General features: G+C 41.6%; 1 protein-coding gene across 1 annotated transcript in view; it reads right to left on the minus strand.

The window, feature by feature from the left end:
• Positions 1–1,482: 1,482 nt before the first annotated feature.
• The window catches only part of UBE2D2 (ubiquitin conjugating enzyme E2 D2), a 66,375-nt gene continuing 50,915 nt past the window's right edge, over positions 1,483–16,942 (minus strand). Inside the window, exons 3-7 of the mRNA XM_003266454.4 lie at positions 15,115–15,146; positions 14,958–15,035; positions 14,766–14,871; positions 6,469–6,562; positions 1,483–3,161 (exon numbers count right to left, since the gene is read on the minus strand). Of these exons, the coding sequence (XP_003266502.1) occupies positions 3,116–3,161; positions 6,469–6,562; positions 14,766–14,871; positions 14,958–15,035; positions 15,115–15,146 (356 nt within the window). The 3' untranslated portion in view covers positions 1,483–3,115. The remainder of the gene's footprint in view (positions 3,162–6,468; positions 6,563–14,765; positions 14,872–14,957; positions 15,036–15,114; positions 15,147–16,942) is intronic.

Consider the following 16,942-nt stretch of genomic DNA (forward strand, 5'->3'; position numbering starts at 1 on the left):
GGCATTCCAGCCATAATTTTGAAATAATCCATTTCTCCTGACAAGCTACCCAGGTCTCAAAATAACTTGTTGAAGCAAAGAGGAATGATTCACAAAGCAGAGTATTTTAGCAGTTGGAAGTGGAAAAAGAATGCCTCTATTGCTAGGTTAGTGTAGAGAAAGGTTCTATCTCTGACAACTACCTTTTCCTTCTCTTCACAGACCTTCCTAACTTCTCTCTCCCCACCCCTACCGCTCTCCTTCCAAGTCTCTGTACTAATCAAAGTGCATAAACTCGCAGGACAATGCTACCTTTGACTACTGACTCGCCAATAGCAAAGCATGTAAGTATCTGAAGTGACTTCGTTTTACCGAAAGACACTGCCCCAGCTTTAACTTGACAAAGTACTTTAGGCTATTAAGAAGCAAACAAAAGGAAACCATACACTTGATGTTCTCCTGTAACTTTTCCAAGATAATCAAGGTTGCTACAGACTGGATTTTACATACGACAAAGCCATAGAAACTTCTGTGAAGAGCAATGTGGTCCCAGATGAAAACCACCCTGAGGGACTTTTTTTTTTTTTTCTGGTGAGTGGGAAAAGTGGCTTCCCTCACTGGGCTTTCATTCTGGCCAGGCACATATACACAGACTGGACCAAAGAACCTTCATACTCAAATGGGCAAGACCAAACCCCACTCAAGGGCCTAATGTTGTTTGTGACCATCCAAACCCCTTCATTTGGCACCTGCACACCTGGAGGATGGCTTTTATTTGGCACTTAAAAATACTTAAGAACACTCTTGTGAAAATATCCATATTATGATCTAATAAATGGTAATAAGCTGGCTGCTCTCTGACAGGCAAATACAGAATGAGCTTTCCGGATCTGTGTAACTGACCGACGGTCAACTGTATATAGTTAATAGCAAGCCAATAATTGATGGAAGGCTGCGTATGGTGGCTCATGTCTATAGTCCCAGCACTTTGGGAGCCTGAGACAAGAGGACTGCTTGAGCCCAGGAGTTCAGGACCAGCTTGGACAACATAGTGAGACTCCTGTCTCTAAAAAAAATTAAAAAATTAGCCAGGTGTGGTGACATGTGCCATAATTCCCAGCAACTTGGGAGGCTGAGGCAGGGAGATTGTTTGAGCCTAGAAGGTTGAGGCTGCAGTAAGCTGTGCTGTCATGACTCTGACTGCACTCCAGCTTAGGCAAGAGAATGAGACCTTGTCCCTCTCTTAAAAAAAAAAAAAAAAAAAAAAAAGATGAATTCCCACTTGCCCATTATACTGAGAATACAGGGTGATTTTAGGCTTAAGCTAAATTCTAACTCCTTTCTCCAGAACTGTTAACAGTTAAGCCTTTTCTGCAAAGTCAAGGATGCTAATAAGAGATGCTTGAAATGCTTATAAGAGAACTGTAAGAGGTTTTGGGTTTTATCGCACAAGTTCCAAGGTGGAGGAGCAGTGACAGTGAGAGATAAGACAAGGTGAACAAGTTTAAAACCAAAAGCAGTGGACATTTATTCCTTAATTTTTGTGCGAGAGTGTAAAGATGCATTTGAAAGAAGCTGATGGCTAGAGCATCAGCCATGGCTTTCAGGTTGGCCTAGTTTACAATTAGGAAAAGAAGGGGGAAAAAAAGGTAACTTGCCTAGTTCACACAAATGATGTTTCTAGCAAACACAGTTGTTTACGAGTTTCAAGCTATATTTTACTAGAGTCAAGGGAAGACTTCAAAAAGCCACATACAGTACAATTTAAAATTGTATGAACATCCTGCAAATGTTAGTGCAAAGTAATTATGTAGACTCTCCAAACAAGATTGTGCTCGTTTCCCAGGTTTGGTCAATGTTGCTCTTTTATAATTACAATCACAGAGGCTTAACTTACGAAATAGCAATGCCTCTGTGTTTTATGTCCTATGTACCAAGGGAATGTCACAAGGTTTTGATGAAATGCAACTTAGTTTCATTAATAAAGCAAATTTCTTATTGAATTTAACAATCAGGTTCCTGGAATGCTGCATGTGTTAAGTTTCATGTAAATGCTCTTAAGCTTATGCCTCTATCTTGTTCAATAAAATTACTCTTAAGATATCCTTTTTACAATGTAACTGGAATTGTTTCATGATCTTAAAATGCAACCAGTATAAATGAACATTTCAGAAGTGAGAGAAAATCCGCCACTAATCTCAGCTAGACAAACTTCTTAAAAATCAAAAAGCCTATTCACACAAAATTATATGTAATGACTGTAGTAACCAGTTTATTACACAGATTAATCATTCTTGAACGTACAAGCTCCAGAGGAGCAACTGGGTCTTTAAATATACACAAGTATTTCCATCAAATGAATTTTCACCCTTACATCCAAATAGACCTAAGCGGTTAAAATCATAAGAAAAATAAGAGCTATTAGCTATGTATTAACTGAGAAACCACATACAAACCAAAGAATATGGAAGAGAGAAAGAAGGGCTGAAAGGCCAAAGGTTGAAGGGATAGGGAGATGTAAAAGAGTTGGGAACAAAGCCCATCACACTTGATGTACTAATAGCTCCAATCCATTTAAATGTTGACCAGTTAAACTTAGACTTTAAAATGCAGGATGTGGGTAGAGTTTAATCTGATTGGTCATAACTTTCACCTAAGACGTAGCTCCTTCGGAATAAAATGAGTACAGACACAGCTTCATGTTCTTCACCTTGCTTTTCATAACTGTTTTGAGTTTAAATGGATTCCACTTAAAAATAATCTGCTACAGGTGAGTGGAGCCTTTTCTTTCCCATCCAAGCACACACCATACCCACCACCCCCCTCACACCCTGCTGTTATCCAAATTTAAGTCAATAAGAAAAGCTTTTAGTCTCACACCTAGGTAATGCCTGTAGAACTGGCTTGTCACACACACACTTCTCTGCTAGGAGGCAATGTTGGTACAGAAGTACAGTATTTCTAGTTTGTTGTTCCAAGTATGTACAACACGCAGCACTGCTGTATCAGGTAAACATGTGCACAGGGGAAGATGAGGCGTGGGCTCATAGAAAGCAGTCAAATGGAAATCAAAAGGACTTTCTCTTTCAGAGTTCCCCTATCTTTATTTGTAGAGGTTATCCAATAATTTCTTTAATTACATCGCATACTTCTGAGTCCATTCCCGAGCTATTCTGTTGTACCTGTACACACAAAGAGAAGCTTGGCTTAACATAGGTGTGGAGTCAGTAAGCAACAGATTCCATTCATTATCCCATCAAGTAACTTGAAGAGAGTAGCTTATAGGACATTCACGGAAAGGCCCCTTTCTATCCCAAATTTCTGATAAGCATTAATTCAATGATAATGGGAAGGAACTGTAAAATGTGAAAGTCTCCTTTACTTGCTACTTACAGAGGCTTCTGATTAAATTTTAGTATTTGTTGGCATATACCTTATTCTGTACTTCATTGGCCTATTTCTACAAAAGACGTCAACTCAATTCATTTATTTAAAATACTTGAAACTATATGATTCTACATTACATAGTTCTTGAACTCATATACTAATAATGATTAAACCGACAGAAGGCTGGGCGTGGTGGCTCACACCTGTAATCCCAGCACTTTGGGAGGCTGAGTTGGGTGGATCACTTGAGCCCAGGAGTTTGAGACCAGCCTGGGCCACATGATAAAACCCTGTTTCTACAAAAAATACAAAAATTAGCAGGGTGTGGTGGCGCATGCCTATAGTCCCAGCTACTCAGGAGGCCGAAGTGGGAAGATTGTTTGAGCTCAGGAGGCAGAGGTTGCAGTGAGCTGAGATTGCAATACTGTACTACAGCCTGGGTGACAGAGTGAGGCTCTGTCTCAAAAAAAAGGCGGGGGGGCGGGAAACAAACTTTCTTTTCATATCGATATAACAACTGGTTCTGGTAGAACTTATTTCAACAATTCGGTTAACAAAATGAATGGGTTTATTGCTTCAGAAGAACATTCGAATAAAGTAAGCAGAGCAAATGGTTCTATAATTCTATTAAAAAGGGGGTGCTAGGCCAGGTATGGTGGCTCACGCCTGTAATCCCAGTACTTTGGGAGGCTGGGGCAGCTGGATCACTTGAGGTCAGGAGTTCCAGACCAGCCTGGCCAACATGGCAAAATCCCGTCTCTACTGAAAACACAAAAATTAGCCAGGCATGGTGGTGTGCGCCTGTAATCCCAGCTACTCAGGAGGCTGAGGCACAAGAATCACTTGAGCCTGGGAGGCAGAGGTTGCAGTGAGCCAAGATTGTGCCACTGCCTTCCACCTGGGCAACGGAGCAAGACTCTGTCTCAAAAAAAAAAAAAAAAAAAAAAATTAGCTGGATGTGATGGCATGTGCCTGTGGTCCCAGCTACTTGGGAAGCTCAGATGGGAGGACTACTTGAGTCTGGGAGGTTGAGGTTACAGTGAGCTGTGATTGTGCCACTGCATTCCAGTCTGGGCAACAGAGCAAGACCCTGCCTCAAAAAAAAAAAAAAAGGAGGGGGGGGTGGGGGTGGGGGTAGGTATGCTGGCCTTGCACGGTAACTCATGCCTATAACAACAGCACTTTGGGAGGCTGAGGCAGGAGGCCTGCTTGAGGCCAGGAATTAGAGACCAGCCTGTGCAACATAGTGAGATCCTGTCTCTACAAAAAATAAAAATAAAAAAAAAAACAAATTAGCCAGGTGTAGTGGCATGTACTAGCAGTTCCAGCTACAGGGGAGGCTGGAAAGGTGTAGTGGCATGTACTAGCAGTCCCAGCTACTGGGGAGGCTGGGGTGGGAGGATCACTTGAGCCCATGAGTTTGACACTGCAGTGAGCCATGATTGTGCCACTGTACTCCAGTCTGGGCTGAAGAACAAGACCCTGTCTCTGGAAAAAAAAAGTGGGGGGTTAGAGGGTGGGGGCAGTGTGGTTTGGGAAAGTTCTGTTCAACAGTGTTCAACATTACTCCATGATGACTTGGGAAATGACTTCTGGTAAGCATTCAGACCCACAATTCTAAATACTGGACAAAACAGTTCTCTAATCAAAAAAATTTGAGAATAAATTCACAAATAGGAAAAAGCAAGAACCAACTACTGCTAGAATACCCCATTCCCAGTGTTACCTCCATTAAAAACAAAAACGTATCTATGCCTCTCTAATCCATTAGAACTCAAGTTGGAGACGGGAGTCTTGCTCTGTCACCCAGGCTGAAGTGCAGTGGCGCAATTTCAGCTCACTGCAACCTGCACGTCCTGAGTTTAAGCAATTCTCTCAGCCTCTCAAGTAGCTGGGATTACAGGTGCCCGCCACCATGCCTGGCTAATTTTTGTATTTTTAGTAGAGATGGGGTTTCACCCTGTCGGTCAGGCTGGTCTCAAACTCCTGACCTTGTGATCCGCCCACCTCAGCCTCCCAAAGTGCCGGCGTTACAGGCGTGAGCCACCACGCCCGGCCCTAAAAAAACTATCCACCCTCTCCTATCTAGTTCCTCTTAGAACTTCACTGAATAGTACATAAAACAACGGATGTTATCAGTGCTGGGCATGGTGGGCATGCTTATAATCCTAACTACTCCAGAGGCTGAGGTAGGGAGTTTGAGACCAACCCAGGCAACATAGCAAGACTCCATCTCAAAAGAAAAGAAAAAATGCTACTAGAACACTTTTAGCTACTATCTCTTTTGATATCTTGACCTCTGTTCAATAATTCATAGTACAATTCTAAAATACCCAAATTCTACATCAAGTTTTGTTTTTAAAAGAAATTTGGGGCTTTCATGTCTAATGACATTTATTTACTTTCTTCCTTTAGATTATGTCAAATGGTAGAAAATCAATTCTCTTTTCCCATTAATTCACAAATACCTATGGCAGGCAAATGGGCACTTGATGAAAAATGCTTTATATATCAAAAGCCAAGCATAAGGCATTAAGCTGTTGAAAAATATACCACAGGAAAGTGTTTGCATGGGTGCGGTGGCTCACACCTGTAATCCCAGCACTTTGGGAGGCCTAGGCAGGCAGATCATTTGAGGTCAGGAGTTCGAAACCAGCCTGGCCAACATGGTGAAAGTCTCTACTAAAACTACAACAAAAAATGAACCTGGCGTGGGTGGCCTGCGCCTGTAATCCCATCTACTCGGGAGGCTGAGGCATGAGAATCACTTGAACCCAAGAGGCGGAGGTTGCAGTGAGCCAAGATTGCACTACTGCACTCCAGCCTGGGTAACAGAGTAAGACCCTGTCTCAAAAAAAAAAAAAAAAAAAAAAAAAAAGTTTTTGTAGACAAGAGGAGTCACATGAAACAATCAGGGATAAGACTGGCATCATCTACTTATAATAATACTCAATGCATATATTCCTCTTTTCTAGCCCCAGGAGAGTATATTAGGACTTCACTTTAAATATCTGGCCCATATTCAGCCCTTAAACAAGAAAGATTTATGACAAACATCTCTATCCCACCACAGATAACTTTCCATCTTGAGGCCATACTTACTTTTCTCTATCTGTTTTGTAGATCCGAGCAATCTCAGGCACTAAAGGATCATCTGGATTGGGATCACACAACAGAGAACAGATGGACAAGAGTACTAGAATGAAAAAAATCATATAAATCAGTAGAGGATAAAAGCAAAGGGTTGAGAGAAACATGAGACGCCAAAACATGAGAAAATTCTAAGAATTTATACTGTAATGCCTAGCAGCTTTGTTAAGTTTTACTTAACTTTATATTAACAGGAACCAACAAGGATTATGATTATTATTATTATTATTTTTTTTTTTTTTAGCAGAGTTGGGGTTTCACCATGTTGGCCAGGCTGGTCTCAAACTACTGACCTCAGGTGATCCACTCACCTCAGCCTCCCAAAGTCCTGGGATTACAGGCTTGAGCCACCGTGCCTGGCCTAATTTTTGTATTTTTAGTAGAGACGGGGTTTCGCCATGTTGGTCAGGCTGGTCTTGAACTCGTGACCTCGTGATTCACCTGCCTCAGCCTCCCAAAATGCTGGGATTACAAGCGTGAGCCACCACACCCGGCAAATAGTTTTTTTATTTTTTTATTTTTTGAGACGGAGTCTGGCTCTGTCGCCCAGACTGGAGTGCAGTGGCGCTGTCTAGGCTCACTGCAAGCTCCGCCTCCCAGGTTCACACCATACTTCTGCCTCAGCCTCCTGAGTAGCTGGGACTACAGGCGCCCGCCACCACACCTGGCTAATTTTTTGTATTTTTAGTAGAGAGGGTTTCACCATGTTAGCCAGGATGGTCTCGATCTCCTGACCTCGTGATCCGCCCACCTTAGCCTCCCAAAGTGCTGGGATTACAGGCGTGAGCCACCACACCCAGCCTACCAACAAGGATTTTAAGAAGCTTAAACAGACTTCAGGTTAGGTCATTAAAAAATAAAAATGAAGGCTGGCTGCAGTGGCTCACGCCTGTAATCCCAGCACTTTGGGAGGTGGAGGCGGGTGGATTACGAGATCAAGAGATTGAGACCATCCTGGCCAACACGGTAAAACCCCATCCAAAGACAGGCCAAGTGTGATGGCTCACTCCTGTAATCATAGCACTTTGGGGGGCCACAGCAGAAGGACAGCTTCAGGTCAGGAGTCTGAGGACTGGCCTAGGCAACAGAGTGAGATTCTGTCTCTACAAAAAATAAAAATATTAGCTGGATTAGCCCTATTAGCTGGATTAGCCATTAGGCACACTCCTATGGTCCCAGCTACTCAGGAGGCTGAGGTGGGAGGATCACTTACGCCCAAGAGGTTAAGGCTGTATTGAGCTGTGTTCACACTATTGCACTCCAACCTGGGTGACACAGTGAGACCCTGTCTCAAAAAGAAAAAAAAAAAGACAGCCACACTACTGAATATTCTTAGCAAAAATGACAACCATAAAATCCAACAATCACTGTTTTCCAGTGGCAGGCACCACATTCAGACAATTGTTTTGTTTAATTTTCAGTTGAAAACAATTCAGTCTAAATCAAGAACATAAATGCAAACACTTGCCCCCAAATGGGGATGGTCATACACTCATTACATACTTCTATGAATGTCTCAAATTCTCTTCAGTGACAATTTAGAATCTCATCTAAGCCATTTCCTCGGTGACAACCTGGGATGTAGCAGACAAATCTCAAGTGTAATTTCCTTTGTTCAAATCTGTCATTAACTTACGTTTTAAAATATTTATTTATTTAGAGACAGGGTCTCACTCTGTCACCCAGGCTGGAGTGCAGTGGCACAATCTTGGCTCACTGCAGCCTAAACCTCCTGGGCTCAAGTCATCATCCTCCCACCTCACTCTCTAGGTGAGACTATAGGTGAGTGCCACCATATCCAGCTAATTTTCTTTGTATTTTTTGTAGAGGTTGGGTTTTGCCATGTTGGCCAGGCTAGTCTTGATCTCCTAGGCTCAAGTGATCCACCTGCCTCGGCCTCCTGAAGTGCTGAGATTACAGGTGTGAACTACCACATCTGGCCATATCTATCATTAACTTATGCATTCCTTACTGAATGCAAAGGGGGCATAAAGTCACTGATTACATTAAGTTCAGCAGCCTCCGACATAATGAAATAAATTTAAATCCTTCTATACTAATGCTAATAGAGCTCAGCCATATTTACTTTCTCTAATGTTCTGTACCAAAAGATAATAACTCTCAGCCCACTTTACTCCCAACACATAAATTCAGCAGAGAAAGGATTCACTCATATTCCTACCAAATCTATCCTATAGAGATCAAGGGCTTCTGAGAAGTAAAGAAAAAGTTGGCATGCCCTATTCAGTTTGGTAACAAAAATGCTATTTCCTTGCCTTAAGAGTATATGAAAAGTTTTTTTTAAAAATCAGGAGAGATGTTTTCTGACTCTTCATTCCTGTTGCCCACAATTCTGGCAGTTGGCATTCCAAAAACATTTTCCTATTGTTAGGTGTCATCACCTGAAGCCCTCTTCAAGCATAGAACATTCTAACATCAATTAGGAAAGACTTCATGTATTTCCTGGAAATGACAACAGGGAAGTTAGAAATTTTTGAATGTTCCTTTAACTTATTCTTCTAAATATTCTAGTAAGTCAACTTTAAAGGACAGGTTAAAGGGCTTTTCTTTCTTTCCAGGAAAGGGAAGTAGGGTACTGGCTATCTGGACCTTGTGAAAAGATTTTTAGTACACTACTTAGCTTCTTGATTTCATGAAAAATTCATTTTGGTTTATAATATACTCATATGGTTTGGATCTGTGTCCCCACACAAATCTCATGTTCAACTGTAATCCCCAACATTGGAGGTGGGGCCTGGTGGGAGGCTACTGGATTATGGGGGTGCATCCTTCATGAATGGTTTAGCACCACCCCTTTGGTGCTGTTCTTGTGATAGAGTTCTCATGAGATCTGGCTGTTTAACAGTGTGTGGCACCTCTCCCATCTCGGTCCTGCTATTGCCATGTGAGACAGGTGGCTCCCCCTTTGCCTTCTGCCATGAGTAAAAGCTCCCGAGGACTCCGCAGAAGCAGATGCTGCCATACTTTCTGTATAGCCCACAGAACTGTGAGCCAATTAAACCTCCCTTTTTTTTTTTTTTTGAGACGGAGTTTCGCTCTTGTTGCCCAGGCTGGAGTGCAATGGCACGATCTCAGCATCCTGCAACCTCCGCCTCCCGGGTTCAAGTGATTCTGCCGCCTCAAGTGGCTGGGATTACAGGCATGCACCACCAAGCCAGGCTAATTTTTGTATTTTTGGTAGAGATGGAGTTTCTTCATGTTGGTCAGGCTGGTCTCAAACTCCCGACCTCAGTGATCTGCCCGTCTCGGCCTCCCAAAGTGCTGGGATTACAAGCGTGAGCCACCACACCTGGCAAACCCCTTTTCTTTATAAATTATCCAGTCTCAGGTATTTCTTTACAGCAGTGCAAGAATGGACTGATACATATACTATACCTTCTTCTGTAAAGATAATAACTCTTATTTCTATAACCTGTATATTCTCTTCGCTGAACTTTTACCTATATATATTTTTCTTCATCAGTACTACTTTTTTCTTTTTTTGAGACAGACTCTTGCTCTGTTGCCCAGGCTGGAGCACAGTGGTGTGATTTGGCTCACTGCAACCTCCACCTCCCAGGTTCAAGTGATTCTTGTGCCTCAGCCTCCCAAGTAGTTGGGACTATAGACACACACCACCCTGCCCAGCTAATTTTTGTATTATTGGTAGAAATGGGGTTTCACTATGTTGGCCAGGCTGTTCTTAAACTCCTGACCTCAAGTGATCCACCTTCCTCGGCCTCTCAAAGTGGATTACAGTCATGAGCCACTGCGCCTGGCCAGTATTACTCATTTTCACTAGTGTTACAACAAAAGTTACTTTCACTTCTAAAAACATATAATCAAGTGGCTTTATGGCACACTTATCTGCTTCCCTTCAGTTTTTTTCAGTGTTTTGTTTTGTTTTGTTTTTTAATATTTAGGTCCTCATCATGGATCTTCAAAGTAGAGGGAATACTGGGTCAAAATTTCTGTCCTTGAAGACAGACTATATGTTAAAGGAATAATATCATATACAGGATTAAGGCATTTCATAGAACTACTTGCCCATACATTCAATTTACAAAAAGGGACTCATTAAAACCTTAAACCTGAGACAGTTAATACAATCAAATTCAACAAAATGGCACTGCAATTATTTAAAGGATAGCTATCCAGACAGAGAGAACCTAACAAATCAGACTTGTAACAGTCGTTATCATTTAGAATAGCTGAAAAAAAAAAATCAATGCTAGGCAAGAGAAGGGGAAGAACAAAAAGAGATATGGCAATAATTTCAGCTATCTTGTGCCTCCAACACCTCACCCCACCAAACACACACCTCTCACATAATTCCACTTATCTTGGTCCCATTACTAGATTTACATCTCTATTGCTATTTGGTGAAGGAAGTGCAACCAATGGGACCCTCACCAGGCCAGGCACAGGTCCACAAACACTTTCTCAAGTAGCTCTTGAATTGTAAGGGGGCCTACCAAAAGAAAAGGGGAACTTCTCTAAAAAACTATTTCATTACAACTTTAAAAAAATGTGGTTCTCTGGCATCCTGTTTTTATTTCTGCCTAGGACTCCAAAAATTTTAAATTAATGCCTCAGAGTTTTGTTTGCTTTAAAAAATTAATGTGTGGCCAGGAGCGGTGGCTCACACCTGTAATCTCCAGCACTTTGGGAGGCTGAGGCGGGCGGATCACCTGAGGTTGGGAGTTCGAGACCAGCCTGACCAACATGGAGAAACTCCATCTCTACTAAAAATACAAAATTATCTGGGCGTGGTGGCACATGCCCTGTAATCCCAGCTGCTCAGAAGGCTGAGGCAGGAGAATGGCTTGAACCCGGGAGGTGGAGGTTGTGGTGAGCCGAGATTGCGCCACTGCACTCCAGCCTGGGCAACAAGAGTGAAACTCCTTCTCAAAAAAAAAAAAAAAAAAAATTTTTAAGATTGAGTCTTGACATCCAAGTGATAACATGACAAATACCCAACACTTTTGACAACTGTGCCTTTATCTCAGTTTTTGGAGTACTTACAAGGAACCAGTTAACTGTCTGTTTTTGCTTCTTTAATCTTCATAACAACAATGAAATATTTATCATTGTTCCTTTTCTACAGATGAAAAAACTGAGGAATACAGGGGCCAATGTGTCTCTAGTCTCATTTAATAAGAGGTGCATCTGAGATCTGAACACAGGCAATTGGATCTACAATCTATGTTCTTTACCATGAAACTATGTTGCTTCCTGTCTAAATACATGCATTAAACAAATGGTAAATTATAAGCAGATAATTTCTACTTAATGGTTCAAATGGTAAATTATAAGCAGATAATTTCCACTAAGAATACAAAAATTAGCCGGGCGTTGTGGTGGGTGTCTGTAATCCCAGCTACTTGGGAGGCTGAGGCAGGAGAATTGCTTGAACCCGGGAGGCGGAGGTTGCAGTCAGTCAAGATCACACCATTGCACTCCAGCCTGGGCAACAAGAGCGAAACTCCGTCTCAAAAAAAAAACCAAAAAACAAAAAACAAAAACAAAACAAAACAAAAAAAATCACACACCACGTTTCACCACACAAATACCAAAACTAACATTGCTTGTCTATTTCTGGACATTTAACATACTTTTATATGTAACTCTTGTTACAGTGTATATGCCTTTTTTCTTCTTTTCTCAAGCACAGTATTTTCCTATTTTCACAATATTTGTAAAAAACAATACTTTTTTTTTTGGAGACAAAGTCTCCCTCTGTCACCCAGGCTAGAGTGCAGTGGTACCATCTTGACTCACTGCAACCTCCGTCTCCTGAGTTCAAGTGATTCTCCCGCCTCAGCCTCCTGAGTAGTTGGGACTACAGGCACGCGCCATCACACCTGGCTAATTTTTGTATTTTTAGTAAAGATGGGTTTTGCCATGTTGGCCAAGCTGGTCTCAAACTCCTGGTCTCAAGTGATCTGCCCACCTCAGCCTCACAAAGTTCTGGGATTACAGGCATGAACCACTGTGCCTGGCCAGGGTCAACACTCTTTTAAATGCATGTGCTAGAACCGATTTATTTTTTCCTCTATTGTAAGTAACCTCCAATTTTCAGAACTAAATCACAATGTCACAAATGTACTTGCATACAAAGTTTTTTCAGCATTTGGGATTGTTTTCTTAGTATAAATAAATGAAACCAGAATTATTGGGTGAATGGGCATGGATGATTAAGTCTCTTAACACATACTGGCAGACTGGGCTCTACAAATCTATACCTCTACTTGAAGTATATGAGTGTTCATTTCAATATACTTCATTAGCATTTTGTCTTCTTTTAAAAATATCTTTGTTAATTAAAAAGGTAAAAAATAGGAATGTAACATTCATTTATTTATTCTTTGGTTCCCCTGTGTCCATTCATCTATTGGGATCTGAATTTTTTTCTGATTTTTGTACTTCATATTTTAAACATATTAATACATATTAATACATACCATATTTGATTTTTCTCTTTTTTTTTTTTTTTTTTTTTTTTTTTGAGACGGAGTCTTGCTCTGTCCCCCAGGCTGGAGTGCAGTGGCGCGATCTCGGCTCACTGCAAGCTCCGCCTCCCGGGGTTCACGCCATTCTCCTGCCTCAGCCTCCCGAGTAGCTGGGACTACAGGCGCCCGCCAACACGCCCGGCTAATTTTTTGTATTTTTAGTAGAGACGGGGTTTCACCCTGTTAGCCAGGATGGTCTCGATCTCCTGACCTCGTGATCCGCCCGCCTCGGCCTCCCAAAGTGCTGGGATTACAGGCTTGAGCCACCGCGCCCGGCCTGATTTTTCTCTTAAACAACTGATTTCATTTCCACAAAAGTACATCCAGTGAGCTCTTTTATCACCTTTCAGGGTACAGCAGTGAGATCTGATAAATATTCTTGTTTTTGAGACGGAGTCTCGCTCTGTCCCCCAGGCTGGCTAGGCTGGAGTGCAGTTGCGCGATCTCGGCTCACTGCAACCTCCGCCTCCCGGGTTCAGGCGATTCTTCTGCCATGGCCTCCCAAAGTGCTGGGATTACAGGCGTGAGTCACCGTGCCAGGCCATAAATACTCGTTTTTGTTTTTCTTTATAAATTCTAGATTATTTCGCTGGGCACGGTGGCTCATGCCTGTAATCCCAGCACTTTGGGAGGCCGAGGCAGGCAGATCATAAGGTCAGGCATTCGAGACCAGCCTGGCCAACATGGCGAAACCCAGTCTCTACTAAAAATACAAAAATTAGCCAGGAGTGGTGACGGGTGCCTGTAATCCCAGCTACAAGGGAGGCTGAGGCAGGAGAATCGCTTGAACCCAGGAGGTGGAGGTTTCAATGAGCCAAGACTGCACCACTGCAGTCTAGCCTGGGCGACAGAGTGAGACTCCATCTCAAAAAAAAAAAAAAAAATCTAGATTATTTTAACCCAACTGTGATTTCCTCTGGGAATAATGTTGAAGGGTTGTACAATTTCAAATCAACACATTAAGACAACAACTACATCACTCAGTTCATTGATACAGAAACCTAAAGACAGGAGCTGGTAAAATATTTACCTATATTTTGTTCTTCAAGAACCTAATGTCTATGTTTACAGCACAGGCATTTGTCTAAAGGGCTGGTCTATTTCCTATTCTGCAATAGTATCTATCTTTTTCCATTCATGAATCTCAAGGTTGGAAGAGATGTTAATTGTGTTCTACTTTATGGTCTAAAAAAACATTCATACCAGTGTCCATCCTTTTTTTTTGAGATGGAGTCTTGCTCTGTCGCCCAGGCTGGAGTGCAGTGGCGCAATCTCTGCTCACTGCAAGCTCCGCCTGCCTCCCAGGTTCACGCCATTCTCCTGCCTCAGCCTCCTGAGTAACTGGGACTACAGGCACCTGCCACCATGCCCGGCTAATTTTTTTGTATTTTTAGTAAAGACGGGGTTTCACCATGTTAGCCAGGATGGTCTCGATCTCCTGACCTTGTGATCCGCCCACCTTGGCCTCCCAAAGTGCTGGGATTACAGGCATGAGCCACGGCGCCAGGCCCAGTGTCCATCTTCTAACCTATGCTTGAGTAGCACAATTGACAGACTAGTCACTACTACTTTTGCTTGAAAAATTCAACTCGTTTTCAGTTCTCAAGGTCCATTTCAGAATAAGAAGAATTGCTATCTCTTCTTAAAAGAAACATAAGTAATCTTTTCAAAAATAAATAACTCTAAAAAGACAAAAGACACGGTTGCTTTATCTTGGTATCAAATACCCACTGTTACCTTTTGAAATAGTTAGTGCTGGAGACCACTGTGACCGTAGAATATCAAGACAAATGCTGCCATTACTGTTAATATTTGGATGATAAATTCTTGTTGTAAATGCAACCTACAGAAAGAAAGGAAACTTTCTGTAAACTAGTTTATTAGTGTTATAGAAAGTACATTAAAAACTGCCACATTTCAATTAATTACCTTAGGTGGTTTGAAGGGGTAATCTGTTGGGAAATGAATTGTCAAGAAAAATACTCCACCCTGATAGGGACTGTCATTCTGTTGATAACAAGAAAAGTGGGATTAAAATGAGTAAATTACATAAACTGTTTATTCTGAAATTAATCTGAATACTTACTGGCCCCATTATTGTAGCTTGCCAATGGAACACTGAAAAATAACAAGAAAAAAGTCACCATGTAACAATATCTACATTGTATCTATGCCACAGTAACATATCATTCCCCTTCTAATCCAAATTCATTTATAAATAATATGATAATGAGTGTGAGCAAGATGAGGAACATAAATTAACAGTCTAAAGAAAAATGACTAGAATGGCCTAGATCACTGATAAGGTGCTCAATGAAAAATATTTAGAGCCAGGTGTGGTGGCTCACACTTGTAATCCCAACACTTTGAGAAGCTGAGGTGAGAGGACTGCTTGAGCCTAAGAAGTGGAGGCTGCAATGAGCTATGACCGTGCCACTGTGAGACTCTCTCAAAAACAAAACAAAAAACCAAAGTATTTGGGCTAAAACTTCTTGAAACTTCATGTCAGGGAGACAAACTTCTTGACAAGGCTCACAGTTCTACTTTTAAACAGTTATTTCTTTACCTCACAGGGTAAATCATTTCTTCAAAACAATTACATGTAACACACTTTTTTTTTTTTTTTTTTGAGACAGAGTCTCACTCTATCGCCCAGGCTGGAGTGCAGTGGCGCAATTTCGGCTCATTGCAACCTCCGCCTCCTGGGTTCAAGCAATTCTCCTGCCTCAGCCTCCCAAGTAGCTGGGACTACAGGCAAGTGCCACCACACCTGGATAATTTTTGTATTTTTAGTAGAGACAAGGTTTTGCCACATTTGGCCAGGTCTCAAACTCCTGACCTCAGATAATCCGCCCACCTCAGCCTCCCAAAGCTGGAATTACAGGCATGACTCCTTTTATAATGCTGGTATACGGGGGACAAAACAGTAAAGTCAAGGTAGATAGTACTGAAATTAAGAAAGACTGCTTTTAACAATGAGAAAAAATTTCTAAAAACCCTTGTGTAGGTCTGTACATTACTGGCCCTTATAAAGAAAGAAAAACATCTCTCCTAATGTAAAGGATTAGTTAAAGAGGAAAAAAGAGAAAAAAGGAGTAAAATTTAAGAAGAAAATATTAGCTGAAAGCCCAAGGTTGATTACAAACTCTAGGGATACTTCCAATAAGTTATAAACTTGTTCAATAAATAAATTATCTTCCAAATGCAGAAAATGGTGCTTGTTCCATGTTCTCATGCTACTAAGTGCAGTATGAGAGATCAAAAGCCAGAGTTTTTACTTATAAGCTACTACTTAGCACACTTACCATTCATACTATGATCTGAGCAACTTAAGGGAAGTTGTCACTGGGGTTATGTTTGAAAAACCCAAACCAGGTAAATCTTGTCACAAGGTAGAAGAAACAAGAAGACTAAGAAGCCATATAAAAATCCACCAGAATGTCAGTCCAAATCCTAAAGTTCCTTCCAACCTCCTTAATATCAAACTAATCCCTATGGTTGGTTTGTTGCTCACTGGGACTTGAACCTAAAAATAGCAGCTTGTTGATCAGGAGTTAAAGGTAAAGGATAGGAATTGCTGAGGCTCCCTTCCTTAGATTAGCCCTCACTAGTACTTACAAACATTTATATTACTCTCTGCCGACCATTTAATGGACTGAGTAAGCCAAGGACAAAGCCATTCTGGGCCACTAAAACTGGACCTAGTATCTTCGAGGGAAGTCCTATAAAAAGCCCCTTATATGCTGCTTAACGACACAAAAGTGGGCACCTGTAGTCCCAGCTACTCAGGAGGCTGAGATGGGAGGATCAAGTCCAGCTCAGGCAACATAGCAAGACTCTGTTTCCGAAAAAAATTAAAAACAAAAACGAGACTAAAACACACACATGCACATGCTCACACGCATGCACGCACA

This window comes from Nomascus leucogenys, chromosome 2 (assembly GCF_006542625.1).
Source record: "Nomascus leucogenys isolate Asia chromosome 2, Asia_NLE_v1, whole genome shotgun sequence".
Classification (NCBI taxonomy): domain Eukaryota; kingdom Metazoa; phylum Chordata; class Mammalia; order Primates; family Hylobatidae; genus Nomascus; species Nomascus leucogenys.